Source organism: Mus musculus, chromosome 15 (assembly GCF_000001635.26).
Source record: "Mus musculus strain C57BL/6J chromosome 15, GRCm38.p6 C57BL/6J".
In the NCBI taxonomy this organism is placed as follows: domain Eukaryota; kingdom Metazoa; phylum Chordata; class Mammalia; order Rodentia; family Muridae; genus Mus; species Mus musculus.
The window spans coordinates 11,319,849-11,345,444 of record NC_000081.6 but is presented as its reverse complement, the minus strand read 5'-3'; the positions used below and the strand labels follow the sequence as shown (position 1 = coordinate 11,345,444).

The window sequence follows — 25,596 nt, the reverse complement described above, 5'->3', positions numbered from 1 at the left end:
TGGGAGGAGAGGCCCTAGGTCTTGTGAAGGTTTTATGCTCCAGTATAGGGGAATGCCAGGGCCAGGACTGGGAGTGGGTGGGTTGGGGAGCAGGGGAAGGGAGGAGGGGATAGGGGATTTTTGGAGGGGAAACTAGGAAAGGGGATAACATTTGAAATGTAAATAAAGAAAATATCTAATAAAAAAAGGAAAGAAATCCACCATGGCAGTCAACACAGACCCTCAACTGGTCATCGCACAGAGAATGAGAGGCTGAGAAGTGCTCAGTCCTCAACACAGTCATACATTTCACAGTCCTTCCCATGAGGCTCAGGGATATTTGGGGAAGAGGCAGAAGACAGATTATAAGAGTCAGAGGTGGTGGAAAACACGAAGTAAACAGTGGTTTCTAGACACAACAGTGCAATTGCACATTGAATTCACAGCATCGTAACAGCATGTACAAACCCTGTGCAAGCTCAAGCCAGAAAAATCCCTCAGGGTACAGACAGGAAAAGGACATGAAATCTCAGCATGAACTGAGGAGCTATTGACTTCAATAGCTGTTGGAAAAGAGTCAGGTGTCTTTAGTGATGTGATGCCTCATGGTTTGGCCAAATGCTAGGTTAGGCTCCCACTCCCAAGACTAGTTGGATGTTGATATATGGTGGGGTTCTGAAACTTTCATCAAGGGCAAAGTTAAATTCAAGGACAACTTCTCTCTCTCTCTCTCTCTCTCTCTCTCTCTCTCTCTCTCTCTCTCTCTCCCCCCCACACACACACACACACACACACATACACGTACATACACATTTCTGTGGAAAACTGCTGGTTGATATGACAGAAGAAAACTGCTTGCAGGTGTGGCTTTTGGGGAAAGCATGATAGCTCTGAGCCCCTATGGTCTCTAATGCTGTAGATAAAGCCTGGCACTGACAGTAACCTCTGATCTACCCTTTAAATACACCAAACGAGAAAACAAAATTATTCTCTTTTTTCAGAAAAAGTAACCTAGAGAGTCTGTGTGTCTCTCTGCTCTTCTCTTCCAGGAACTCCAAGTTTTGACTTTGGATGCTCCAGCGGTGGTAGTTGGGCAACACAAATTGGACCCAACAGTGAAGATTAGAAGAGGATTCAGACTTAAGTGAGGGAAAAGGGAGATGGTGAGGAGGGAGGGGTTGAGGGAGAGAGGGTAAAAAAATGTCCAAAGTACATTATATGAAAATTTCAAAGAATTAGTAAAACTGTTGCTTTAAAAAGTCCAAAGGCTACCCTTCACTGGGGAAAGCATCCAGCAGTCAGCCAGCTAATTCATACTTCTCGAGCCCTGCTCTGTAGAGACAGGGATATAAATATACAGTGCCTTCTCTTCCATATAGAGCTATGTAGGTTAAGACATGAGACATGATCTGCCCCCATTGTCCCTCTGCATCTACTGCCTCGATTCTAACTCCTGTTCTAGAGCTCCAAAGACTCCACTTTATTTTCTTGTTTTCCTCACATACTTAGAAAATTTGAAGAGATTATATAAAAGGCCATTCATATGTACAGTTATGTTGTCTCTCTCCTTTTCTTTAGGCAAGCTTTACTGGTCTTGAACTTACAAATAGCCTCCCAGTGCTAAAGATATAGACACATGTCACCAATCCCAACTTTTACACACACACTTCCTAGGTGACTTTCCAAACACATTGGTCCATATACTAACAGTAGTACTAGTTCTAGAAGGGATTCATTTCTGGGGAAAAAAATCAGTGAGGCACAAACCACACATTTTTTTTTCTTTAAGAAAGTGAAATTATTTCAGTCTTTGCTTGGGTGCCTCTGGAGGCCCTGGTTACTTCACTCCTTCCTTCCTCCCTCCCTCCCTCCCTCCCTCCCTCCCTTCCTCCCCCCTCACCTCCTCTACCCCTCTCTCTTTCTTTCCATTCTTTTTCAACAGGGAACTTTAATATATCAATAATAGCCCTTAAGAAAAATGTTTCCACCAACACATAATAGACTGTGTCCACACATTGTCCTGTGTAGATAGAAGATTCAGCAACTAGAAATTAATGTCTTCTTGATTCTGAACCAGTACTCTTTGTCGCTCTGTTTTTTACCTTCTGATTATAGAGGCACACGATGCTTTTTATTTCCTTAGAAATTATTTTGCTGACTGCACCCGTTGTTTCTGGGGAAAAATAGCTGTCTCTGCTAGCTTTGTGAATCCTATTTTTTTGTAAAATATAACACAATAAAATATAATAAGATGAAACAAAAACTATCACATCAAAGTTGGACAGTAAAAAAACAACAGAAGGAAAAGAGCCTAAGAGAAAAAAACAAGCATTAGGGAGCCACTGGTTCACTCAGGAATCTCAAAGAAATACTAAACTAGAAGCCATAAATACATATTCAAAAGACCTGCTGCAGACCCCGTGCCTGCTGCTTCTGTCTCTGTGAGTTCATACGAGCTTTGCTCATGTTGACTTAGAGGGCCTGTTGAGAATCCTATTTTGTATGTAAGTTTGAAATGCACTTAGGAAAAAGGAACACAAGGAATATATAATGATCTTGGAATTCCCCCGCTTATCTTTATTGTTGAATCTTTCCTTTCTCAGCACCCCCTGACCTAAGCCTACTATTAAAAATCTGTCTCTCTAAAATGGTATAGAAAAAAATGTTTACATTTTCTAAAGTTTTAGAGAGTCCATGATTTGTCTGAGTACCACTACTGTAAAATATTCCTTTGAGTTCTTCATCTCTCACGTACACACCAGAGTCACAGGCATTTTATGTCGGGGTGGGGCTGTACATTAATGGGATGCTGCTTAGAACAACCCATATTTCTGTTTGTAGGACAGAATCCACAATGAAAATCCATAAGTCATATAACTCCCCAAATTTCTTAGCCTCTAAAGTCCTTGACTGTACTAAGTCAGAAAAAATAGCATGTTGAGGACTTCCTTGCTACATGTTCTTTCCCATAACTATGTTAGGTCTCTGGAGTTGCTATAAGCAAGGAAGAAGACAGAAAAAGGGTAAAGGCTTGGAGCTTGTCTTCTGCCTTTCCACAGTACTGCGTTGAGCCATGTTGGCTCACACAGATCCTTTCTGCCTCAGCTTTCCAAACCTGGGTTAGAATTGTGTCACCTGTTGAATCAAATGGTGGATGGGCCTTTCCTCCTGAAAGTTAGTATTGCACCTTAGTGAGGAAGTGTCTGTGATGATATGAAGAGTCTCTAGGAGGCCTCCTTAGTCTGAAGTTTAAGTGCCCAGTAGTTGAAGTACTACCCTCACCACAGCTGAATGTAGTTGGATCAGGAAATAGGGTAATGTGGATGTAATTATGATGCAAATTCAGACAGAGGCATTCTGGAGTACAGTAGGCTCTTCACGGAACATGACTAGTGTTGTCCTTTTGAGGAGAGGAGAGGAGAGGAGAGGAGAGGAGAGGAGAGGAGAGGAGAGGAGAGGAGAGGAGAGGAGAGGAGAGGAGAGGAGAGGAGAGGAGGAGGCAGACATGCACAGAGAGAAGACAGCCAATTTGAGAAACATGCACCAAGAGAGAGGATATCAGAGGTATTCAATTAACATTAACACCAAAGAAACACAAACATTGCTGAAAAGCACTAAAAGCTAGGAGCGAAAGTCTGGACCTTGTGACAACTTAATCTCAGATTTCCAAACTGTGTCTTTTAAGAGAATAAATTCACATTGTTAAGCCCCAGAGTGTATGGCAGTTTGTTTTTAGTAGTTGCAGGAGAATTAGTACAACCTACACTGTTAGCAACAACAATGACCACGAATTCCCTGTTTCAAGGAGATATGCTTGATGTGTGCTACATGGATTTGTTCTCAGAGGTGTTTATTTGCAGGGACATCTGTTCTTCCCTTTAAAAATGTTTATTTCTCTTGTTTTTCCTTTTGCTAAACCCTCTCATATACCCCTTCCATGTTCTCCTTCCAATTCATGGCCTACATATACATATACATATACATATACATATACGTATATTACCCATATGTATGTAGTAGCTAATTGTTGTCACATCCCTAAATATAACCTGCTCAGTCTCTACAATGTTACTTGTATGTATCTTTTCAGGGATGACCTTTTTTTTTTTTTGTACTGGACAACCAATTGATGTGCTATTTTCTGGGAAGACCACCTCTCCAGCTCTCAGGTTTCCTCAGTTGCTTATAGTGCTTTGTGATGAGATGAGGACTTGTGGGTTTTTCTATATCTATGTTAGCATGTCCATTGGACTAAAGACTTGCTCAACAAGAGGGAAACTGTCTGGTATTGAAAACCTAGCTAGCTACTCAGTGTTAGTGAAATTATGGCTAGTAGAGGAGAATCTATAACTGCTAATTTACTAAACCAGCATAACCACTGTCTTAGGCAGGGTTTCTAGTCCTGCACAGACATCATGACCAAGAAGCAGGTTGGGGAGGAAAGGGTTTATTCAGCTTACACTTCCTTGCTGCTGTTCATCACCAAAGGAAATCAGGACTGGAACTCAAGCAGGTCAGGAAGCAGGAGCTGATGCAGAGGCCATGGAGGGATGTTCTTTACTGGCTTGCTTCCCCTGGCTTGCTCAGCCTGCTCTCTTATAGAACCAAGACTACCAGCCCAGAGATGGTCCCACCCACAAGGGGCCTTTCCCCCTTGATCACTAATTGAGAAAATGCCTTACAGTTGGATCTCATGGAGGCATTTCCTCAACTGAAGCTCCTTTCTCTGTGATAACTCCAGCTGTGTCAAGTTGACACAAAACTAGCCAGTACAACCACTAATAACAACTTATAAACATTTGTCCTGATACACACAAATAAGTGGAGTCTTCACCCCTCATTAATGAAACTTCTATTTTCAACAGATAGAAATTCACACCAAATCGAAATCCAGAATTGTGGAGCCTGATCTAGCCCAAATGGATAGACACATCTACAAAACACTCCCATATCTAAGACGCAGGGAAAATTGCAGGGGGGTAGGCGGAAAGATTTTAAGATCCAGAAGATCAGAGAGTTTGCTGTGAGATCAAATTTCCTAGCAATATCAGAGGCTACACTCATAGAGCATCACCAACATGATAGTCCAAACTGGGGATGAACAAAGATGGCACCAATATTCTTCTCTTTTAAAAACTGAGAAACTTAGCAACCCAGTACCATGCAGCTGGAATATGGCGTCATCTCAGTGTTTCTGAAGCTTTGCCTGCAAGAGAATGAGTCTCTTGTGCTGGCGATGCAGACTTGGGAGATTAACTTAGACAAACAAGTGTCCCATGCCCAGAACAATCACATTTGCTCACTTGTCACATTATGTTAATATCTAATGACTTAGGAGATTTACTAAAGCCTGGTTATATTGCCCGACATTGAGAACATAGGCTGTTGGAGCCCTGAAAACACCAGCTTCTAGAGTCTCACAGTTTCAGGAAGGAGATCCTGAAGCCACAGTAGAGGACAGAGAGGGCTGGTGCTGGTAGTTTGTTTCTGGTCTATGTCTAGCAAGCCTTTTAGGCAATGACCGTGAACCTCACATCACAGCAGGGCTTAATTATACCAGTTCTCTTCAATATTGTAAAACAATGAAGGCTTCTGTTCATCAGCCAATTGGAGCCCAGCCCTGAAGTACACACAATGCTTGTAATCAGGGGCAGCTTGGAGAGCCATCTCAATTTTCCTCTGTCTATTCAATAGCATACTTGGATATTTAAAACGACAATTATCTGCCAGTTCTCCTGCAGGCAGCTGGGTCTAAGTTGATGAAACCATATTCTGCCCATGAAAGAACATTTCAATGTTACCGACAGTTTCCATAAGACTGGGTGCTCCCTGAAGACTGGGACATCTTAGTCACAGCATTCAGCACTTGTGAGAAGTGTCTTCTGACCAACAGTGTTTGTGGAATACGTGAGTGAATGAGTCCTACCCAACTGAAAAATTCAGCGGAACATTTGCAGACTCAAATGTTGGGTCGTTGTGTTATTATTAAATCTTTTGTACTCCTCATCACTCAAACTGAATAGGAAGAACAAATATTATAACAAAAACTCTGGAGTGGGGCCAGAAATATAGTGGTGGGGTGTTTGCCTAGCAAATAGAAAGACCTAAGTCCAATGATTAGCACTACAACAAACAAACAAGCAAAAAATTTAGGTATAATAATTTTGATTAAAATAAAAGCCCATAGATATTTATAAAAGGTTTTATAATCTGACAATGGACATGGTAGTTTTAATGTAGTTTTTTAAGTTATTAAAATTTAAAGAGATGAATGTAAGTTCTCGAATTTAGAGATGTGGGAATCTCACAGCTAGCTTTAGCTCTTTCTGCTTTCTGATCCCCTCTGCCACAGTGAATAGGGGAAAGCAAGGCAGGGCTCCACCCTACACAAAGAACTACAGGCAACTCTAGAATACTGAGAGCAGGAGAAAGAGTCTTCCCCAGGGAAAGGAAACCCAACTAGTTATCCTATACGTGGTCAGTCCTGGGAACATACACATACAAATGACATTATACAGACTGAGAAGGCTGTATTTATGTATTTAGATACACACATGTATATGTGCATATACACACACATACACAACAACCATTTAAAAAATGGTGGTGAATTTGAAAGAGAGCAAGGGATGCACTTTGGAGGATTTAGACAGAGGAAAGGGAAGAAAGAAACTAGGACATTATATTAACCTCAAAAATATTTTAAAATTCAGATGGTGCCTTAAAAACGTAAAATGTCCTGTAGGATGGTGATGTATCTTTTGTGAATTCATACCAGGTCTTACATAATGGAGATGGGGTATTTATTGTGATGCCTAGATGACAAGAATCCTGGTATTGAATGATTCGGTTTCAAAGCTTCTTGATCTGTAAGTCATCAGGGTAGGTGGTAGGCTCCTTAAATCAAAGATTTATTTTTTGCAACTGTTCTATCTTATTGTGCCTTTATGAGTAAGCATGAAGCTAGTAATTAATTTTTGTTGCCTTGATAATTACTGATGACGGCAATTCATTGTTATTTACATTAGTTGCCAGCTGTTAGTCATGATCTATTCAGTGTGAGATTTCAAGATGAAAAATATAATCTTTACATTTAGTTCAGTTTTTAGTTATTGAATATTTTATCACCCAGCAATAGAACAGTTAAAGATAATCTCTCTATTATATATTAAACATAACCCATAATAATAGTCATGATTGAACTAGACCAGATGGTTGCTTTAATTTCATAAAAACCACATCATGGGAGAGATTGGTGTCTACCTCTTAAAATCATGGTTTAAATAGAAAGTCATAGAATGGGATGAAAAGATCATCTCAAATGTGGCTTCTTGTTCTTCAGTAGAATGCCCTTCAGATTCCAACAGGCCCCCGGATCATCTATGGGGTGTTTAAGGGCACAGTCTGGTTCAGTAGGTAATTCCCCTCCCCTCCCCTCCCCTCCCCTCCCCTCCCCCTCCCCCTCCCCTTTTCCCCTCCCCGTCTCCATCACCTTCCTCTTTCTTTCTTTCTTTCTTTCTTTCTTTCTTTCTTTCTTTCTTTCTTTCTTTCTCTCTCTCTCTCTTCTTCCTTCCTCTTTTCTTTCTTTCATTCTTTCTTCAGTTTTTTAATGTTTGAGACTATAGTTAGACCTTTTCTCCCTTTCCTTTCTTACCTTTAACCCCATACACCCCTGCTTACTCTCCTTCAAATTCATGCTATCTTTTTTGTTAATTATTATTATATATGCAGAAATATATACATAAATGCATATATATTCCTAAATACCACTTGTTCAGTCTGTATAATGTTAATTGGATGTGTGTTTACAGGGCTGACCACTTGGTATTGAATAGCCATTTGGTGTGCTAAAGACTATTTCTAGCACTCTCACCATTTCTCAGTTGCCTGCAGTTCTTTGTGTATGGTTGAGGCTTCATGGACTTTTTCCATCAACTTTGGCAAACACGTAAGGCTCAGGGAACAGTGTAGAAGAGAGGGTAGAAAGACTGTAGGGAGTTTGCCGTGAGAGTGTGTCTTCTAGTAATGTCAGTAGCTACACCATAAAGTCTCACCAACATGACTTCCTCAGCTTGAGCTGAGCAAGGAAGATGACTTTGGACATGCCAGAAACACTCTATTACCTATACTTTCCTCCTTTGGATACTTCAACAGCTTTTTTCTGCCTCAGGAGAAATAAGTGCAAACTTTTTCTCCTACCTGCACAATTCCAAACTTCTGTACTTCTTAGCTTCTTTAATTCCAAGATACCCTGATTCTTAGAAAGAATGCTTATACAGACTACCAGAAGAATACCTTTGTCTCTAGTATGAAGTTTTAAATGCTGGCAAATTCAATTTCTTTCAGGTACCCCAAGAGAGCTTCATGTACTGGGCCATCCTGGCTGTCACTGTTTCTCTTTATGTCCCTAATTGTCTTCTCTGAGATTATGTCCTTAATGAATCATATATATATATATATATATATATATATATATATATATACATATACACACATACACACACATATATATGTATATATATACACAAATATATATGAATCATACATACATACATATATGTATGTATGTATATATGATATAAATGGTATATTTTTCACTTCAGAGATTGCTTCTGGGCAACCTGACCTATGTCAGTATATTTAGATTTATAGATAATTCTATACTTAGATGGATTCCTGAAAAAGGCTAAAATATCTCTCAGACATCTAAAAAAGAAAAAAGGAATCCAAAGTAATTCTAATCTGTGTGGGATGCCATCAGCACAAATATGCTCCAAGACAGGAGATCAGATGTACAAATACAGTAATTCATCAAATCAAAAAAATAAACCAAAATTTATTAAATCCTATCACTTGGTCTGAAGGCTGCTGTCTAGCCTCTTTAGCATCAAGCTTTTCTGTTCTGCAAAGGAGCCGGGAAACTATTCTCAAGCTGAATCATGAAGAAGGATGTATACAACATTGTCTCCTCCACTGCAGCCCTGCTCCACCCGAGCAGCCCAGCGACCTACCAGCACTCTTCCTGCAGGCTTGCTGGTTGCATGTTTGGAATTCTGGGGGTTTGACTTGATGGTCACAGAGGCACTGGTCTTGATCTTCAGTTGTACTGTTTTCTGAGGGGATGCAATGAATGGTTCTTTTCTGAGAGCCACCACCACAGGAAGTGTTACACTGAAAGAGAAACACAGAAAGGCTCAAAGTTCTTCCCCAGGACTATCAAGGGGGCAACCCACAACAGTCAACCGAGAGACATCTAAATCCTCATGAGCCCTTTGGAGGTAGGCTCACTGTGAGACCGAGTTGTAATAAAGTACTACACTGCCGTAATTGAAATCTGAATCAGTCCAAGGCGTGAGTTTAGGAAGAGTTCTGCATTAGAGACTGTTGGAATGACTACAGCCTATATGCTAGTGAGTTCTCTGGTGTGTGGAGTCAACTTCCTTGAGGTAATTCCTAAGAGTGTAAGAGATTATGGATATTTTGTAAATTCTTTTATTTGTGGTAAAGTACAAAGTAAATCCATAAAAGTTACTATTATAAACCTGTATACAGTGCGCACACACACACACACACACACACACACACACACACTTCCTTTTTTGTTTTGTTTTTGAGACAAGGTCTTGGTATGCAGCTCTGTTGGCCTTCAATTTATGATCACCCTGCCTCCAGCTTCCTGGTACTGGCATTCCAGGTGCATGCCACCACACCATGGTTTATTTTAAGCTTTGTTACATACACATTGCAGCAGCCTTAAGAACATTCTCAGGGTATACCAAGCATCTGTTGAACGTTTTCCTCTTAGCAAATGGAAACTGTATTTTAAAACAACTTATCACCACCTTCCATCTGTACCCAAACTCCTGGCAAACACCATTATATCTTTTTGATGTCCTTTGACCTCTTTAGGAAGCTTACGAAGTAGAAGCAGACAGTGGCCCATTTGTGACTAACTTATTTCAGTTAGCATAATTACTGCTAGCTCATCTATGCTGCAGTGTGTAGACTTCCTTTCTAAGGTGGAATAATGTTCCATTTATGGTTATTCTACATTGCTTTTACATTCATCCATTGAGGTACATTTATACATACTCCATGCTTTGGCTACTATGATGCACATACCCACTTATGTGTTTTATTTTATACCATGCTTTGTTAGTTCTTGTTTGTTCGTTTGTTCGTTTTGTTTTATTGGCTTGTGTGAAAGGTGTGTATTTAGAATTAGCCGGCCCTTCTCAGTGTAGATAATCCCAATGTTGTTGGTAACATCTAGAACATGATAATGAGGAGCCAGCTGAACATAGACCTTCTCTCCGTCAATCCTTATCAGGGTATTGGCTTTGGCCACAACAATGCCATAGAGTTTCCTCATAGCCTGTTTGATCTGCTGCTTGTTGGCCTTGCCATCTACAATGAACACAAGCCCATTGCTGTTTTCTGTCTTCTTCATGACTGTCTCAATGGTCAGGAGGAATTTGTTGACAGCATAGTGGTGAAGTTTGATTCTTCTGGGCATGCTCTTTCTAGGGTATTTGGGCTGCTTCCAAAGCCACAGGGACTTGGACTGTTGGAAGTTGAGTGATGTGCAGATCTTTTTGTAGCAGTGGATGCCTTCAACACTACCTTCTTATCTCTCAAGGCCTTCACTTTGGCTTTGGGAAGGGCAGGAGCTTCCTTCTCTGCTTTTGACGCCATCTTGGTGAAAGATTATTTGTTATTTCTCAGACTTAACTTCTTCTTCTTCTTCTTTTTTTAAAAGATTTATTTATTTATTATATGTAAGTACACTGTAGCTGTCTTCAGACACTCCAGGAGAGGGAGTAAGATCTCGTTACGGATGGTTGTGAGCCACCATGTGGTTGCTGGGATTTGAACTCCGGACCTTCGGAAGAGCAGTCGGGTGCTCTTACCCACCGAGCCATCTCACCAGCCCCAGACTTAACTTCTTATATGAGCAAAAATTCTCAGAGTAGAATCAAGTTCTCCATTCTTGGTGCTTCACAGCAATGAGCATGACGTTCAACAAATACCCACTGATAGACTAGCTCAAAAGGTCACTAAATGAGAAAAAAGTCATTAAGCTTAAAAGAATCCATTTGCCATTTGAAATATGATTAGAGACTCAGAACACTAGAGAAGAGAATTTCCAGACAGGGATACTACAAATCAGCTCTGAACACCAAACCTTATTCTTCACATAGACCTCACAGATGGGAAATTCGACTTTTTCTTTATGGCTACTCATCTATCTTACTGTATAAAAAGCATGAAGCTTAACACTGAGCAGCATGTTTCCATGACTAAATCTGGATGTAACTTTAATCAAGTCTTCCATAAGTATTGGCAAGAAACAATGAAATGCCTACTCATGTAAAACATTTCATGTCAATAAGTCTGGAACAAAGGCCAGAAGGAAGAAAGATAGAGACTAAAAAATCAAGACTCTGAGAGAACCCTTGACTAGCATTTGTGGCTTACTGTTTATCATCCTAGACAATGTAATCCCACTTTCTTTTTCTTTATCTGGAAGAAGAGATTGTTGCATGAAGACTAAGTGTATTGGCTTGGTTTCCTGTTGCCATGGCAAATGCTGACCACAGCCACTGGGGAAGGGAAGGCTTAATCTGGCTTCCAGGCTACAGTCCATCATCTAGGGATGTTGAAGCAGGAACAGGGAGGCAGGAATTGAAGCAGGGGCCATGGAGGAATGATGCTTCCTGGGTTCCCCTCCAGCTTGCTCAGTTACATAACCGAGACCCACCTGCCCAGAGGTGTGGGCACTGTCCTCAGGGGACTAGGCCCTCTCACATTAATCATCAACCTATTTCCTAGAGAACTCAGGTCAGATAAATCACAACACTGGCAGACTTTGTCTATGGGATCTGGAAGGTTTACCCCCTCCATAATTAATGCTAGGATGATAATCTTTCTCTCACTTATAGTTTAATTATTTTGTTTACTTCACCATCAAACAGGCTGGCCATCTGGCAAACTGCTTTGTGGGCAGAAGAAAGGTCTAGACTCACAAAGTCAGACTAAGCCTAAAGCTTCAATATGTGACTATATTTAAGTCTAAGAAAAGAACCCAAGGGCTTGAGGGCCAAAATAACCTTTCTGTAGGCCTTGGGCATCTGGAATATTTTTGTTATTTGATGTTTTCTCTTTTGAAAGTATTTTTCCATCTCTTCTAAACTCCAGATAATGAACATGGACTCCTAGCAGCTAATGAGACAACTTTTGACAAACAGGTCTGGAAATAGTATATGGGGAAGAGCAACACAAGTGAAGCACAAAGAAACATGTGACATATCAGCTACATGGAAACACATGACCTGACAGGCATGGAAACAGGTGACATGTCAGGTACAAATAGTGAACATCTACTATGTGTCCAAAGGAAAAAATGGGTAGGGAAGCTAAGGTAGAGGGGCTTAGCAGTTATGGGTGCTTCCCAGTTTTCCAGAGGACTCAAGTTTGGGTCCCAACACTCACATCAGGTGGCTTACAATCCAGCTCTAAGGATTCTGTCCTCCAAAGGCACTGCACTTAAGCCTGCACACCCATACAACATACATTCAGGTGCATCATATAAAAATAGGACACCACTGCTATAAAGGGAGAAATGAAAAAAAAATGGTTGGGAGAAATTCACTGGGGATCAGGGAAGGAGGGCAACCCAGAAGAAGAGGGAAGAGGGGGGAGAAACAGTACTATGAATATTTGAAAATTCCATAGGGAATTATTTTATACTTATCTAAAATTACATATAATCAATCCATCAATTAATAAGCACATGCATATATATCTATATAATGTAATTGAAACAGTGCCAGTTGGAGCAACAATGCTCTCTTCAAAACCATAGACTGCCTAACAAAATTCTCAGTGCCAGGCAAGGGAAATCTATCAGCTCAGGGGAGTGCAATATAGACTATTGCTGTTGCCCTGGTGCCTTCCAGAAAAGGAAAGGAAGATGCTCTTGCTGAAGACAACATGCACTTGGGATACAGGATGTAGAGGAATAGGTCTGGAACTGATCTGGCAGCCTCCTACCTGAGGACTAGCTCCCATAGTATTGGAGGAGCAATGCAGGCTGACAAGGGAGGAAGGCAATCAATACTCCTATCTAAAGGTAATGTCTGTGAACCACAACACTCACCAGCATAGCAAGATATACGCCCCCCCCCCCGTTAGCTTCCCTTCCCCCACCCATCTATCCAGCTCTCCCCGAGCTCCACTGTCCTTCTGGATTGCACCTCCACCTGAACTCATGGAAGACTGGCATGCCTGCACCTGCTCCCCAAACTACCTCTCTCACAGGAAATCTGCCATAACTAGAAACACAGATGAGACCCCCTGCCCCAATACCCACACCAGCTGGGACCCCCACAGAGCCCAGCAGACATGGGATCTATTCTGCTCTGCCTGAGCCCCACAGTCCTTCCCATCTGTACCTCCATCTGAACCTGTGGCAGAATGACATGCCTATCCCTGGACCCCAAAGCCAGCCTGTCTCCCAGGAAAGTTTCAAAATTTGAAAATGTGCTGTAAAGTTTCTCTGTAGAAAACCAAGGTGGAACAAAGCACCTATAACCAACTCTTACCAGCTCCCAGTTCCCAGTGGCCCAGTGACAGCAAAGGTGTCTGTTGCAGGGCACAGTGGTTGCAGGCCTTTTTGTCCAGTCACAGAGGCCTCCAGGACAAGACACTCCTCTCTCCTGAACACCTCCTCCACAGGACCTAGAACACTGACACACAACACAGGCAGTTGGAAAACGTAGGTGCACTCAATGCTAGAGGCAAGCTTTCTGCTCATTTCAGCTGTATACTAGAGACCTTAATATTGGTATGAGAACCTGGAGTATCTTTGCTTCCTGAAAGGAATGTTTTCCTAGCATATACGTGAGGTTATCTACATATCAAATGTAAAAGAACAGTCATATTATCAGTTTTGCTCTGTGGCACAAGTTTTCAATAACAAAAATGTAAAGTTTAGGTTTTTAAGTTTGTGATTATGGGGCTGGAGAGATGGATCATCGATTAAGAGCATTGGCTGTTCTTCCAGAGGGCTCAGGATCGATTCCCAGCACCCATATAGTGGCTCACACCGCCTATACCTCAAGTTTCAGGAGTTCTGATGCTCTTTTCTGGCTTTTTCAGGCACCAGGAACACCTATGCTATAATGCATACAGGCAAAACACTCATACACATAAATACATTTTTTTAATTTAAAAATATATGATTATGTCACCCTTCAAGGAGACACACTGCTTGCTTCATATTGAAATATGACAGTCTTCTTTTCAAACTATATAAGGTTTGAGAAAGGATGTTGTCTTTAGATAGTAAAATGATGGGCTTGCTGGGAATGTAATACACAGATTATAATATTCATAAGAGAAACTCAAGATAGCAAGGTGGATTTCTGTAGGGATATGTGTCCCGAAATGTCAGCTTGTTGCTTATCGGAATGATTTCATATGACATGTAGTCTCATGCATATGATGCTTCTAAGAGGAAATTAACTTACTAATAAATGTTGAAAAGTAATGCAAAAACAGGAGAAACAATGAGAATACCTTGAAAGTGCCTAGTTACGACATGGTTACAACCATAACAAACTATCGTTATCTTATCAAGGTCAAGTTTGTTACATGAGATATCTATATGGCAGTATCACAGAAAGCAGGAATATTACATGCAATTAGCTATATATGCTTAATAAATGTCCTGACATGTTACCTTCAAAAAATTCCAGTTTTGAGACTCAATTTAGACCCTGCTCTCTTTTATTCAATCTGTTTGTAACCCCATGTGAGGAACAAAGTAGAATTCTACCCTGGGAGTCTGTGGCTCTGTATATGGGCAGATGGATTCAGGAGCACTTGACCAAGTAGAAGGAAAAGAGGGTAAAAAAATTAGGATGGATTGGTGTATTCTCAGACCAGCAGTATCACCATCATCTCATAGAGAAGATACATTGTATATTCAGAGTTTCCCATTATCACCATCATCTCATAGAGAAGATACATTGTATATTCAGAGTTTCCCACTATCACCATCATCTCATAGAGAAGATACATTGTATATTCAGAGTTTCCCACTATCACCATCATCTCATAGAGAAGATACATTGTATATTCAGAGTTTCCCACTATCACCATCATCTCATAGAGAAGATACGTTGTATATTCAGAGTTTCCCACTATCACCATCATCTCATAGAGAAGATACGTTGTATATTCAGAGTTTCCCACTATCACCATCATCTCATAGAGAAGATACGTTGTATATTCAGAGTTTCCCACTATCACCATCATCTCATAGAGAAGATACGTTGTATATTCAGAGTTTCCCACTATCACCATCATCTCATAGAGAAGATACGTTGTATATTCAGAGTTTCTCACTATCACCATCATCTCATAGAGAAGATACATTGTATATTCAGAGTTTCCCACTATCACCATCATCTCATAGAGAAGATACATTGTATATTCAGAGTTTCCCACTATCACCATCATCTCATAGAGAAGATACATTGTATATTCAGAGTTTCCCACCAGAGATCCCCTAATTGGACCCTCTGTGGACCATCCCATTCTTCTATATGTTGACAAGATGATTTTGAAATGTACTAACATCTGACTACCACTGACGGAGAGGTGTTGCCATAGCTAAAACACACGGACCCTTTAATTAGTCTGAGAAGTCTGACATTTCCCAAATGGGCCCAGAATACTCCCAGGGTAGCAAGCCATTAAATAGACAGGTTAATGAAAACATCTAAAGGTGTTCAATATTTGAACAGCTCCAGGAGTTACAGTTCCCATCTCCATTGTGTCTTCAAAGAGACGTCTTCCAACTTTGTGGTTTTCTCAGAACAAAGACATTTAGAAGAGTTGGTTGTAGGAATCCTTTGGGGGAACAGATCAACATTAGGGCTCCCAAGCTGCTGAGGAAATACAAAGATAATATCTTTTCCATAATAAGGAAGACCTGACTGATCTTCAATGTGAGGACATTGAACCAGGGTCTCACTATACAGCCCACCAGGCCTGGAACTTACTATGTAGACCATACTGGCTTCCAACTCACAGATATTTGTATTTCTCCTCCTCCTCCTCGTGGGCTGAGCCTAAAGCGTGTGCCACCTGTGCCACCTCTACTGCTCTTTGACTGCTCATCTCTGATAGCCTGAAAATGCTATTTCTCTGAGTGGGATATCTCAACTCTTGGTCAAAATTTTCACGGATTTAAAGGTTTTGCCTGAGCATGTCCAGTCTAGGCTTAGCATGTGAGAGGAACTTGGAGGCCTGGAAGGGATGGGAACAACAGGTACTCCACTCTAGAGTTTAGTCAGAAAGAGAAGAAGGGGAAATAGGGAACTGGAGGACAGTGTCCCACTCCTGACATCACCCCAGGAAACACCAGAGTAGTTCGGATACTTAGGAAAGAACATGAGTTAGTGGCCCAGGGTTAAGTAGGAAGTCCCAGGGGAGTCGGTTTTCTGTGCGAAGTCTCTGTCTTCAGGCTGTGAATCTAAAATTATATGGGGTGATAAGGATCTGGCCATTATTGTCAGGCTGACCGACAATATTATACACTGCTCATCAGAGTGGCCTATTTTGAATAATTTCACTGTATTCATGTCTGTTCTCTTCCTGTGTACCTTGCAGGTACCCATGAAAGAATGAACGACTCAGTCCTTCCCCCTAGTTATCTCTCTGCTCATCTCTCACTGAGCCAAGTTCTACAAGGGAGAAGGCACCAAACCCAAAGTATCTGCCTGACTTGAAAAAGCACTCAGTCATTTGTTTTCTCATTGTGGAACCTCAGGTGTATTTCTTAACCTTTGAGTTAAAATTTATCTATAAAATGGAACAAATAAGACCTACCGCCTATGTCATTGTGAGAATTACAGTAAGCAATAAAATATCCCCCCTCCCCCACACTCACAATGCATTATAGATTTGGCTTCTCATCTTTGTTTGGTGTGTGGGTATTGGGAGTAGCCATTGATGTGTTTATCTACTGGGAAATGACACTATCATACTTTACCAGAGAAAAATAACCTTGTTTTCATGTTCTAGACACCCAAATCCAGCAGTTTTATTTTAAGTCTCTCTTTTATTTGTGCAGTCATCTGTGTATTTAACTGAGATATGAATCTAAAATCATATGGGGTGAGAAGGATTTGACCATTATTCTCAGCCTGACTGAAGAAGGCTTGGACAAGTGTGCAAGGCTGTTTATTATTATACATTGCCCATCAAAGTAGTCTCTTTTGAGTCATCTCATGTGTTCATATCCCCAGCAGGGCCTCTGATTAAACAGTTTGTCCATTGTGAGACCACGTTCTGATAAAGCACTTCATTGTCATAGCTGACAACATACCATATCATTTTCCCAGCGGAGTTCTCTCAGCTCCTGCAAGGTGGCTGTTTCCCCCATACAGTGTGGGGTCACTAAGTGGAACTGAATCTCTGGCATGATTCCAGGGTGGTCTTCTGTAACTCCTACACTCACGTGTTAATACAACAATTTATGGTCTGTCTATTCGACTCAGTCTCCGAGATGCTGCATGTCCCTTCTGGGTGCCATACCTGGCTCCAGGGCTCCACTTGCCATTCTCCACAAGGCTCCAGGTTACAGCTCATACTCAGTGGAGGAGGAGCGCCAGCTAGGAATTGACAGTGAAACGGCCTCAGGCTCCGGTGGTGGTCCAGGCTGTCCATGCACTGAACCTCACGAATCTTGAAGCCTCCACTGCAATTTCGGGAGCACTGAATGGAGAACAAAAGCAGAGGTAACAGCTGGATCCTTGGCATCACAACCTCATACTCCATCACTGTGGGAGTGCAGGCTACTAGCATGGGGAGAGAGGTCAAACCTAGTCTGCATGTATCCTGCTTTCCTTCATATTTACGGAGAGGCAATCATATAAACAGACCTCCTAGTTTGGGACTCCCGGTGTCAAACAAAACAAAACAAAACAACAACAACAACAACAAACAGTGAGGTCTGTCAGCAGTGGGTTAGTATCCTGGTTTTGTCCCTGGCTGATTATGGATACATCATTTCCCGGGGGATACACTTTGAGCCTCAGAGGACATATTTATAAATTGGGATGCTTAACTGTTATCTCACAGGCTACCAGAAGACAAGAACCTGGGCCAGTCAGCACAGATTACAGCCTGACTCAGAGGGTGGCCAGTCCTGCTAAACATCTGTACTCACTTCAAGCAAACTAGCATCCAAGGCCTTCTGGGATGAGACATTTTGGTCCGAAGGGAAGGACCACTCTGACAAACCACCTGCACGTCTCACTCAGGGCTCCACTTCCAAACAGTTTTATGCATGACTCAGAACACAGGATAGGTTATAATGCCTCTTAGGAAGGGGTTATATTATAGAAGCAAACTGAGTAACTGTTCAACGGCTTGACTCACAGGAGTGAGCAAAGCTGTCATTACCTGCCTCCATCACTGAATGTTTGCCTCATGGGCACAAAGCCTCCAAACCAGGCCTATTTATAGCCCTCTTCTCCCAACTCCAACTTTGTGGAATAGTCCCTGCATCCTGCTCTGTGTCTGGAAATTGCAGGATTCACCTGTCAGCTTTCCATGTCATTTGGACCAGCTTAGGCTACCTGCAGCCAGGACTTAGTCTCTCATCTGTCTCTCCTTTGATTCGAGGGTGCTTTCCTGATCCCTTAGCACCTGCATTTGCTGCATATTTGGATCTGAAATGGGAGGACAGATACATGCAGTCATCAGTAGACTCTCCCAGCTCAACAGTGTGCCCTTGTGGTCCTTACATCCTGTACTGGCTGGTTCTGTGTGTCAACTTGACACAAGCTGGAGTTATCACAAAGAAGGGAGCCTCAGGTGAGGAAATGCCTTCATGAGATCCAGCTGTGGGGCATTTTCTCAATTAGTGATCAAGTGGGGAGGGCCCATTGTGGGTGATGCCATCCCTGGGCTGGTGGTCCTGGGTTCTATAAGAAAGCAGGCTGAGCAAGCCAGGGGAAACAAGCCAGTAAAGAACATCCCTCCATGGCCTCTGCATCAGCTCCTGCTCCCTGACCTGCTTGAGTTCATGTCCTGACTTCCTTGGTGATGAATAGCAGTATGGAAGTGTAAGCTGAATAAACCCTTTCCTCCCCAACCTGCTTCTTGGTCATGATGTTTGTGCGGGAATAGAAACCCTGACTAAGACACATCCTAATGTCCCTTCCTCTGTTTTCTGGATTGTGCTACTACCCTTTCCTTTGTTCAAGCATCGGATTAAATGAGAACACTTTTCCTAGACCTTACTTATCATATAGTGCTTGATATGATATGTATTTATAAATGTGTGTCTGCCGCTGTGGCACACATGTGGCAATCAGAGGATAGCTCTGTGGAGTTTATCCTCTATCTTTAACTTAAGTGGGTTCTGGGGCTAGAACTCAGGCCCTCAGGCTCTTCCCACTGAGCTATCTTACTGCATTGTAAAGCTGAGGTCTTCCTTAAACAAAACAAGCTCCTGTTCTTTGTTTCCACGCCTTCTCTCTCCAAGGGCATCGCACTTGAAATGCAAAAGATCTCATTTATTTTGTCCATGGTTTCTACCATTGTCACTGCCATGGAAGATGAACCTAAGTGCCCATTCAGCACTGCACAAGCGCTCAGCAGGGCACCAGGCAAGCATGAGTGCTCAGGATGGATTTGTTGGATCAAGAAAATGAATTCTGAGAAACTATTTGGACCCCCAAAGGGAAATCCAATGTCTTTCTTTCCTTCTTTCTTTCTTTCTTTCTTTCTTTCTTTCTTTCTTTCTTTCTTTCTTTCTTTCTTTCTTTCTTTCTTTCCTTCCTTCCTTCCTTCCTTCTCTCTCTCTCTCTCTCTCTCTCTCTCTCTCTCTCTCTCTCTCTCTCTCTCTCTCTCTCTCTCCCTTCCTTCCTTCCTTCCTTCCTTCCTTTCTTCTTTCTTTCTTTCTTTCTTTCTTTCTTTCTTTCTTTCTTTCTTTCTTTCTTTCTTTGAGATAGGATAGCTTGTCTGATATCATGAACGTCCTGCTTCAGCCTCCTGAGCACTAGCAGTCCAGATATGTGCCTCTATGGCCAGCCACAGTGTCCTTAGCCTCTCCATTCTTCACAGTGATTTCGCTGAGGGTCTTGACTGGGAATGTACCATCAGGAAAGGACATATACTACTGGAGGGTGTCTGTATGCTGTCCTCTGACCCTCCTCCCTGATCAGGAAACATCATGCACTCCTGGCTTTCCCAGGAATCATCATTGTAGGGTTGCAACTGAGTAGAGAAAATTCCTCAAACTCTTTCAGTAGAAGATTTCCAAAACTACTGCTCCACCTTCTCCCACTGTCCAGAAATGTGCACCGAGGTACCTGGTAAAATGATGGCCTGTGTCTTTGTTTTCTATTGCTATGATTAAAATTCCCTGGGGGGAGGAAGCAATTTGAAAGAATTTATTTTAGCTCCATTTGTAGGTAGCTCATCATGGCAGCACTTACAATGGTAGGATTCTAAGGGGCAGGCCACACCCTATCCTCAGTCAAGAAGCAGTGAGGGATGCTTTGCTTAGTTAACTTCCTCATTTTTTCATACAGTCTAGGACCCAAGCCTAGGGAATGGTGCCACCGACAATAGAAAGCCCTTCCCAACTCAATTAAGCTAATTAAGATAACCTCCATGACCATGCCAAGTTGTCAACACTGAACAGTATCGTCTGAAACATGGGAAGACACAGGCTCACTTGTCAAAGAGGTTGACACATGCTCTAAGGTTTTCACAATCCAAGTATGGTCAACACTAGCCAGACAGCTCCAACAAAATGCAAATTAAAAAAAAATCTTTTATCTTCCTCCCATATGCGAAACACATGTAGGAAAGTAAAAGTAGCTGCTGCTTTATAACTAGCTCTACTGGGAGAAGGGAATCTCACAAGAATCAAGTCTAACATGGGATTTCATTTTCTCATGTTCTATTTGTTGCTACAAGCCACTATTCCCAAATACAATATTCAAGTTAGCATTATTCTATTGTTGAAAGTTTATACACATTCAATAGAAAGTGAAATTTACTAACATGCTTCGGGCAGTCACAAGGGAGGATGCTCTCTACATCTGTCCTTATGTTTCATTTTCAAAGGGATCTTAGTTTCCATTAGCAAGGCAGAAGTGGCGGCAGCATACTGAAGCCACTTCACTCCTAATGCCATTTTGCTTTTGTGTGTGGAACGCCAATTGATGCATTCATTTTCTTCTTGCTCCACTTGTATTTCCTAATATGGAGCCTGGGGGCCAGGCTGAGGACAGGAGTTAGGACAAGGGAGCAGAAAAACTAGCTAATGCTTTGTCAAAATCAAGGAAGTGGTAGTTTTCCAGTTACAGTGTCAGTTGTTTTAACTGGAGTGTTTTGCAAACCAAATCAAGGTACAATGGAAATAAATTCCATTCTCTCAAGGATTTTTTGTTGTTGTTGTTGGTGGTGTTTTTTTTTTTTTTTTGATGGTGTATAAGTGTTTTTATCTATTTGCAAGTTTTTTATATTAAGTTTGCAAAATTAAAGAAAGTAAAAATGCCTTTATTACTGAATTCTCTGACAGTAATAAAATGGAATGCCTACCCCTTCTTCTTGGAGATGTTTTTTGATATGCGGCATCTTTTTCACACTAGATTCACACAGAGTCCTCAGAAACATATAATAAGGAAGTTAAAGAACACATGGTCAGGAGGTCATCACAAGGCCTTCAGTTACAACCTTGGCACCAAGTGGCTGCATGAGTGTGGATAAATGACTCCTCTAAGAGTCCATTTCCTCACTGATATCAAAATAAGGGTGAGCTAGGTGATTAAATAGCCCCAACATTTCCAAGTGTCAGAAGGACATAGATCACTGCAATCATATTGTGTTGTGATTTGAGAATATCCAAAGTTTCAGGACAAATATTAAACTAGGATATAGAATTTAAAAGAAAGCCTTACTTTTTACCCTTTTCTTTATGCTAAACATCTTCACAAGACCTTTAAAATCTAGTAGTGACCCAAGAATATGTGAAAGCCACAAATGAGACTCGTTTGAGTTAAACACAAAGACACAAAACTAGATACATGGTACATAAGGGGATATGTATCTGGGAGGAGTCTGGGCATGAATAAGAGCAAAATACAAATGTATGAGTTTCCCAAACAACTAGTATAACTATTTGTAGTGACGTTCTTGAAAACTATGGAATTATAGTTTCTTTTAAAAATACAGAAATATTATAACAATGTGCTTTTATTTTAATCCCAGGTTTGGAGATGTGGGGCTGCTTCAGTCAGTCTGCAGCGTCTGACTATGATTTGCCTAGTGCTCTAGCAGAGGTGTGATTTTTGCCAGCTGCATATAGTTTTTATGATTGTGTGATGTTCAGAATTCTGGGAACTTCTAATAGCATATGTCAACACTAGGGCACCAAGAGACAGGTGTTGGTGTTTTTAGTAATTCAGGGGATGTTGGATGTTGTTTGTTAGTAGTCCTGCTCAAAGAAAAAATGAGAACTCTAGGAGATCTCTCTCTGTCTGTCTCTTTCTCTCTCTCTCTCTCTCTCTCTCTCTCTCTCTCTCTCTCTCTCTCTCCCTCCATCTCCCTCTCCGTCCTCTATCCTTTCTTTCCTATCTAGTGATGGGGGGTGAAACTGGGGGGATAAAGGGCAGGAAAAAGAAGAACCCACAAAGTAACAAAGACCAGCTACAACTATTTTCAAAATTCTAATTGTCCCTCTTTCCCCTTACTTTCCTTCTTCCTAGTTATTGAACAGTTGCCATGTTTCAAGCTCTGCATCTCTAATGCAAGTGCTTTGTAATAATATGCTGAGGGGATTCACATAAATAAATGCTAAATTGTATTCCATAAGTTACTCAAGACCTTATGATGTTACAAATCGGGTCAGTTAGCATCACATCATAAACTGAAGAAAGGCTTTAATAAAGGGGAGTTAGACTAAATCCTTTAAGTCGACACTGAAGGCCAAACAAGCAGAGGACAGAAAGTTGAGAGAATGGTATGTTGAGAGACTCAACACTTTGATACAACATGGCTTGTCTGCAAGCAACACATTGGGCAGAATTCAAGAAGAGGGGAAAGGGGATCAAGGAGAGGTAGGCAGAGGCCATGGAGGGCTTCATGGTCCACACATCAATGGTCTTGGGTAAAATTTTCTGTGGCCCCAATTGTATGAGACAACTCAGTTTATATCCTGTTGCTTCAATTTAATTGCCATTCCTGTAACTATTTTTCCATAAGGATCTCTGAATTTAAGATACTTGGTGTTGTAAAAAAAAAAAGTGTGATGCTTTAAAAACAGATTAAATTATTAATATACTCAGGGTCAAATAAATAAAGAGATTCCAGTGTATCATCTGCCTTCTTGCCACTCAGTTTTGCTTCCTGGGGAATGGAGATACCTATCTCATATACAATTCTATGTGCTAGCTTTTTCACATTAAATTTTAATATGTCTCTATGAGCGTGCTTTGGATGGCAGTAGGAATCTATGTACATTTAGTAAAAATCAGTGCTATTTCTCATTTTACCCATTTGTAAAAACTATAGTTTTGTAAAATGTAGCAAAGCCATAGAAAATATACAAACTCAAAAGACATACAAACTTGGACTAGATTAAGACAGAGTAGTTAACAAATATATGAGAACTGATGGTTTAAGGACAGGCTGAAGTCTCCTTTTATTTTCAGCAAAGCTACAGATAATAAAATCGACTGTTGCTAAAAGAAAATTGTAGTGTTGCATATGTGGGAAGACAGATTGCTGCACGGGAAAATGTATTTCTGACTCATTTCAGGAAGAAATACACTTTGTTTGACTTAATTCTAAAAAGGACAGGGTTCAATCCAAGAAACATAGCAGGGAGACTGTCAAGTCAGGAGTTTGCAGAATTGAGGTGACACATAGATCATTCTTTCAGGAAGTGTGTGGAGCTGAAAATCGTGAGTAGTTTGGGTGTCAGACCTACTGGAGGGATTTTCAAGAGCATTGTTGTCGTTTCTTGCATTTCTCCCACCATAAAAATCGCTTTCCCTCCCCTAGGAATTCATTCTAAAATTGGTGTGTGTCACCCCCACTGATTTACATATTTATTATGCACTGTTTCCTTCCTCCTAAAATGCTATAGTTGAAGCGATGACCTGTCCCATGAGCTGTTGTCCATCAGTTGATAATGTTTTGTAACTGACACTGTGTAGAATATACATCATAAGCAACCACTTTAAATGGCATTTTCCTCAACAGAGATTGTACATTCCTTTACTATGTTAACAATGATGTTGGTGTTTTTGAAAGCTTCGGCACCAGGCACCTGATAGTATTGGTGACTCCTGGCTTCTGCAGGTAGTTTAAGTCACCTACTATTCATGAACAGCTGGGCACTTTGGTTAACACTAGGAACAAGGAACTTCTTTAGTCAGTACTCCTCTGACAGGGCTCACCTGTCCATCAACCTCTCGTTCCAAGTCTAGGAGATCCGAAGTTTAGCAAATACCCACCAGCCACTCTGACCTTCACTGTTCAGCATTAAACTTGGCCAGACCCCACCCCCACCGACCCCCACCCAGGCCATTTACGGATGTTTTGCATGCTGCTATATTTTAAATCTAGAATGTTTTCAAAAGGCCCACGTGTGAACGTCTTGTTCTCCAGCATGATGCTGATCGGAGGTGGTAGAACTTTTAAGGAGTGGGGTGGAATGGGTGTTGGGCACAGGCCCTTGAAAGGGATTCTCCCTTGTCGTTTCTGTATTGCGCCTCCCCACCAGGAGGTGGCAGCATTGCTTCACCAGGTACCTCCTACCATAGGTGCCACAGCAAAGAGATCATAGATCGAATCCTCTAAATATGTCTTTTCTTTTTATAAGTTGATTATCTCAGGTGTTTGTTGTAGAAAAAAAGGCTAATATATATATATATAAATATATATATATATATATATATATATTATATATGTATATCAATATATATATATATATATTGATCCTTACACAACCTCATAGGTTAGGTAGAAGCAGAATTACTAGTTTATTTCTGACATGAGTACATTAGTCCTCCTAATCACACTAATTAGAGACAGGGCAGGACTACCAATTCAGATGTGCCTGATTCTCAGCACACTACTGCCTCTAAGATGGTTTTGTTTGTTTTCTGAGACAGAGTCTTGCCATACAATCCTGGCCATCTTTGAATTCACTGTGAGGTTCAGGCTGGACTTGAATCGTCCTGGTGCAGCCTGAGGGGTACAGCTATGCACCGCCCTACCAGCTTGCCTCTAGGACTCAATCCTCCTAAGACAAAAGGATGGACCATCCAGAGACTACCCCAACCTGGGGATCCATCCCATAATCAGCCACCAAACCCAGACACTATTGCATATGCCAGCAAGATTTTGCTGAAAGGACCCTAATATAGCTGTCTCGTATGAGGCTAAGCCTGTGCCTGGAAAATACAGAAGTGGATGCTCACAGTCATCTATTAGATGGAACACAGGGCCCCCAATGGAGGAGCTAGAGAAAGTACCCAAGGAGCTGAAGGGGTCTGCAACAACAATATGGTCTGGAAC

General features: G+C 41.3%; 1 protein-coding gene across 1 annotated transcript in view; it reads right to left on the bottom strand.

Annotated features, from left to right (window-relative positions):
• Positions 1–25,596, bottom strand: part of Adamts12 (a disintegrin-like and metallopeptidase (reprolysin type) with thrombospondin type 1 motif, 12) — a 284,460-nt gene that overhangs the window by 3,788 nt on the left and 255,076 nt on the right. Inside the window, exons 21-23 of the mRNA NM_175501.3 lie at positions 17,587–17,766; positions 13,584–13,727; positions 8,991–9,150 (exon numbers count right to left, since the gene is read on the bottom strand). Of these exons, the coding sequence (NP_780710.2) occupies positions 8,991–9,150; positions 13,584–13,727; positions 17,587–17,766 (484 nt within the window). The remainder of the gene's footprint in view (positions 1–8,990; positions 9,151–13,583; positions 13,728–17,586; positions 17,767–25,596) is intronic.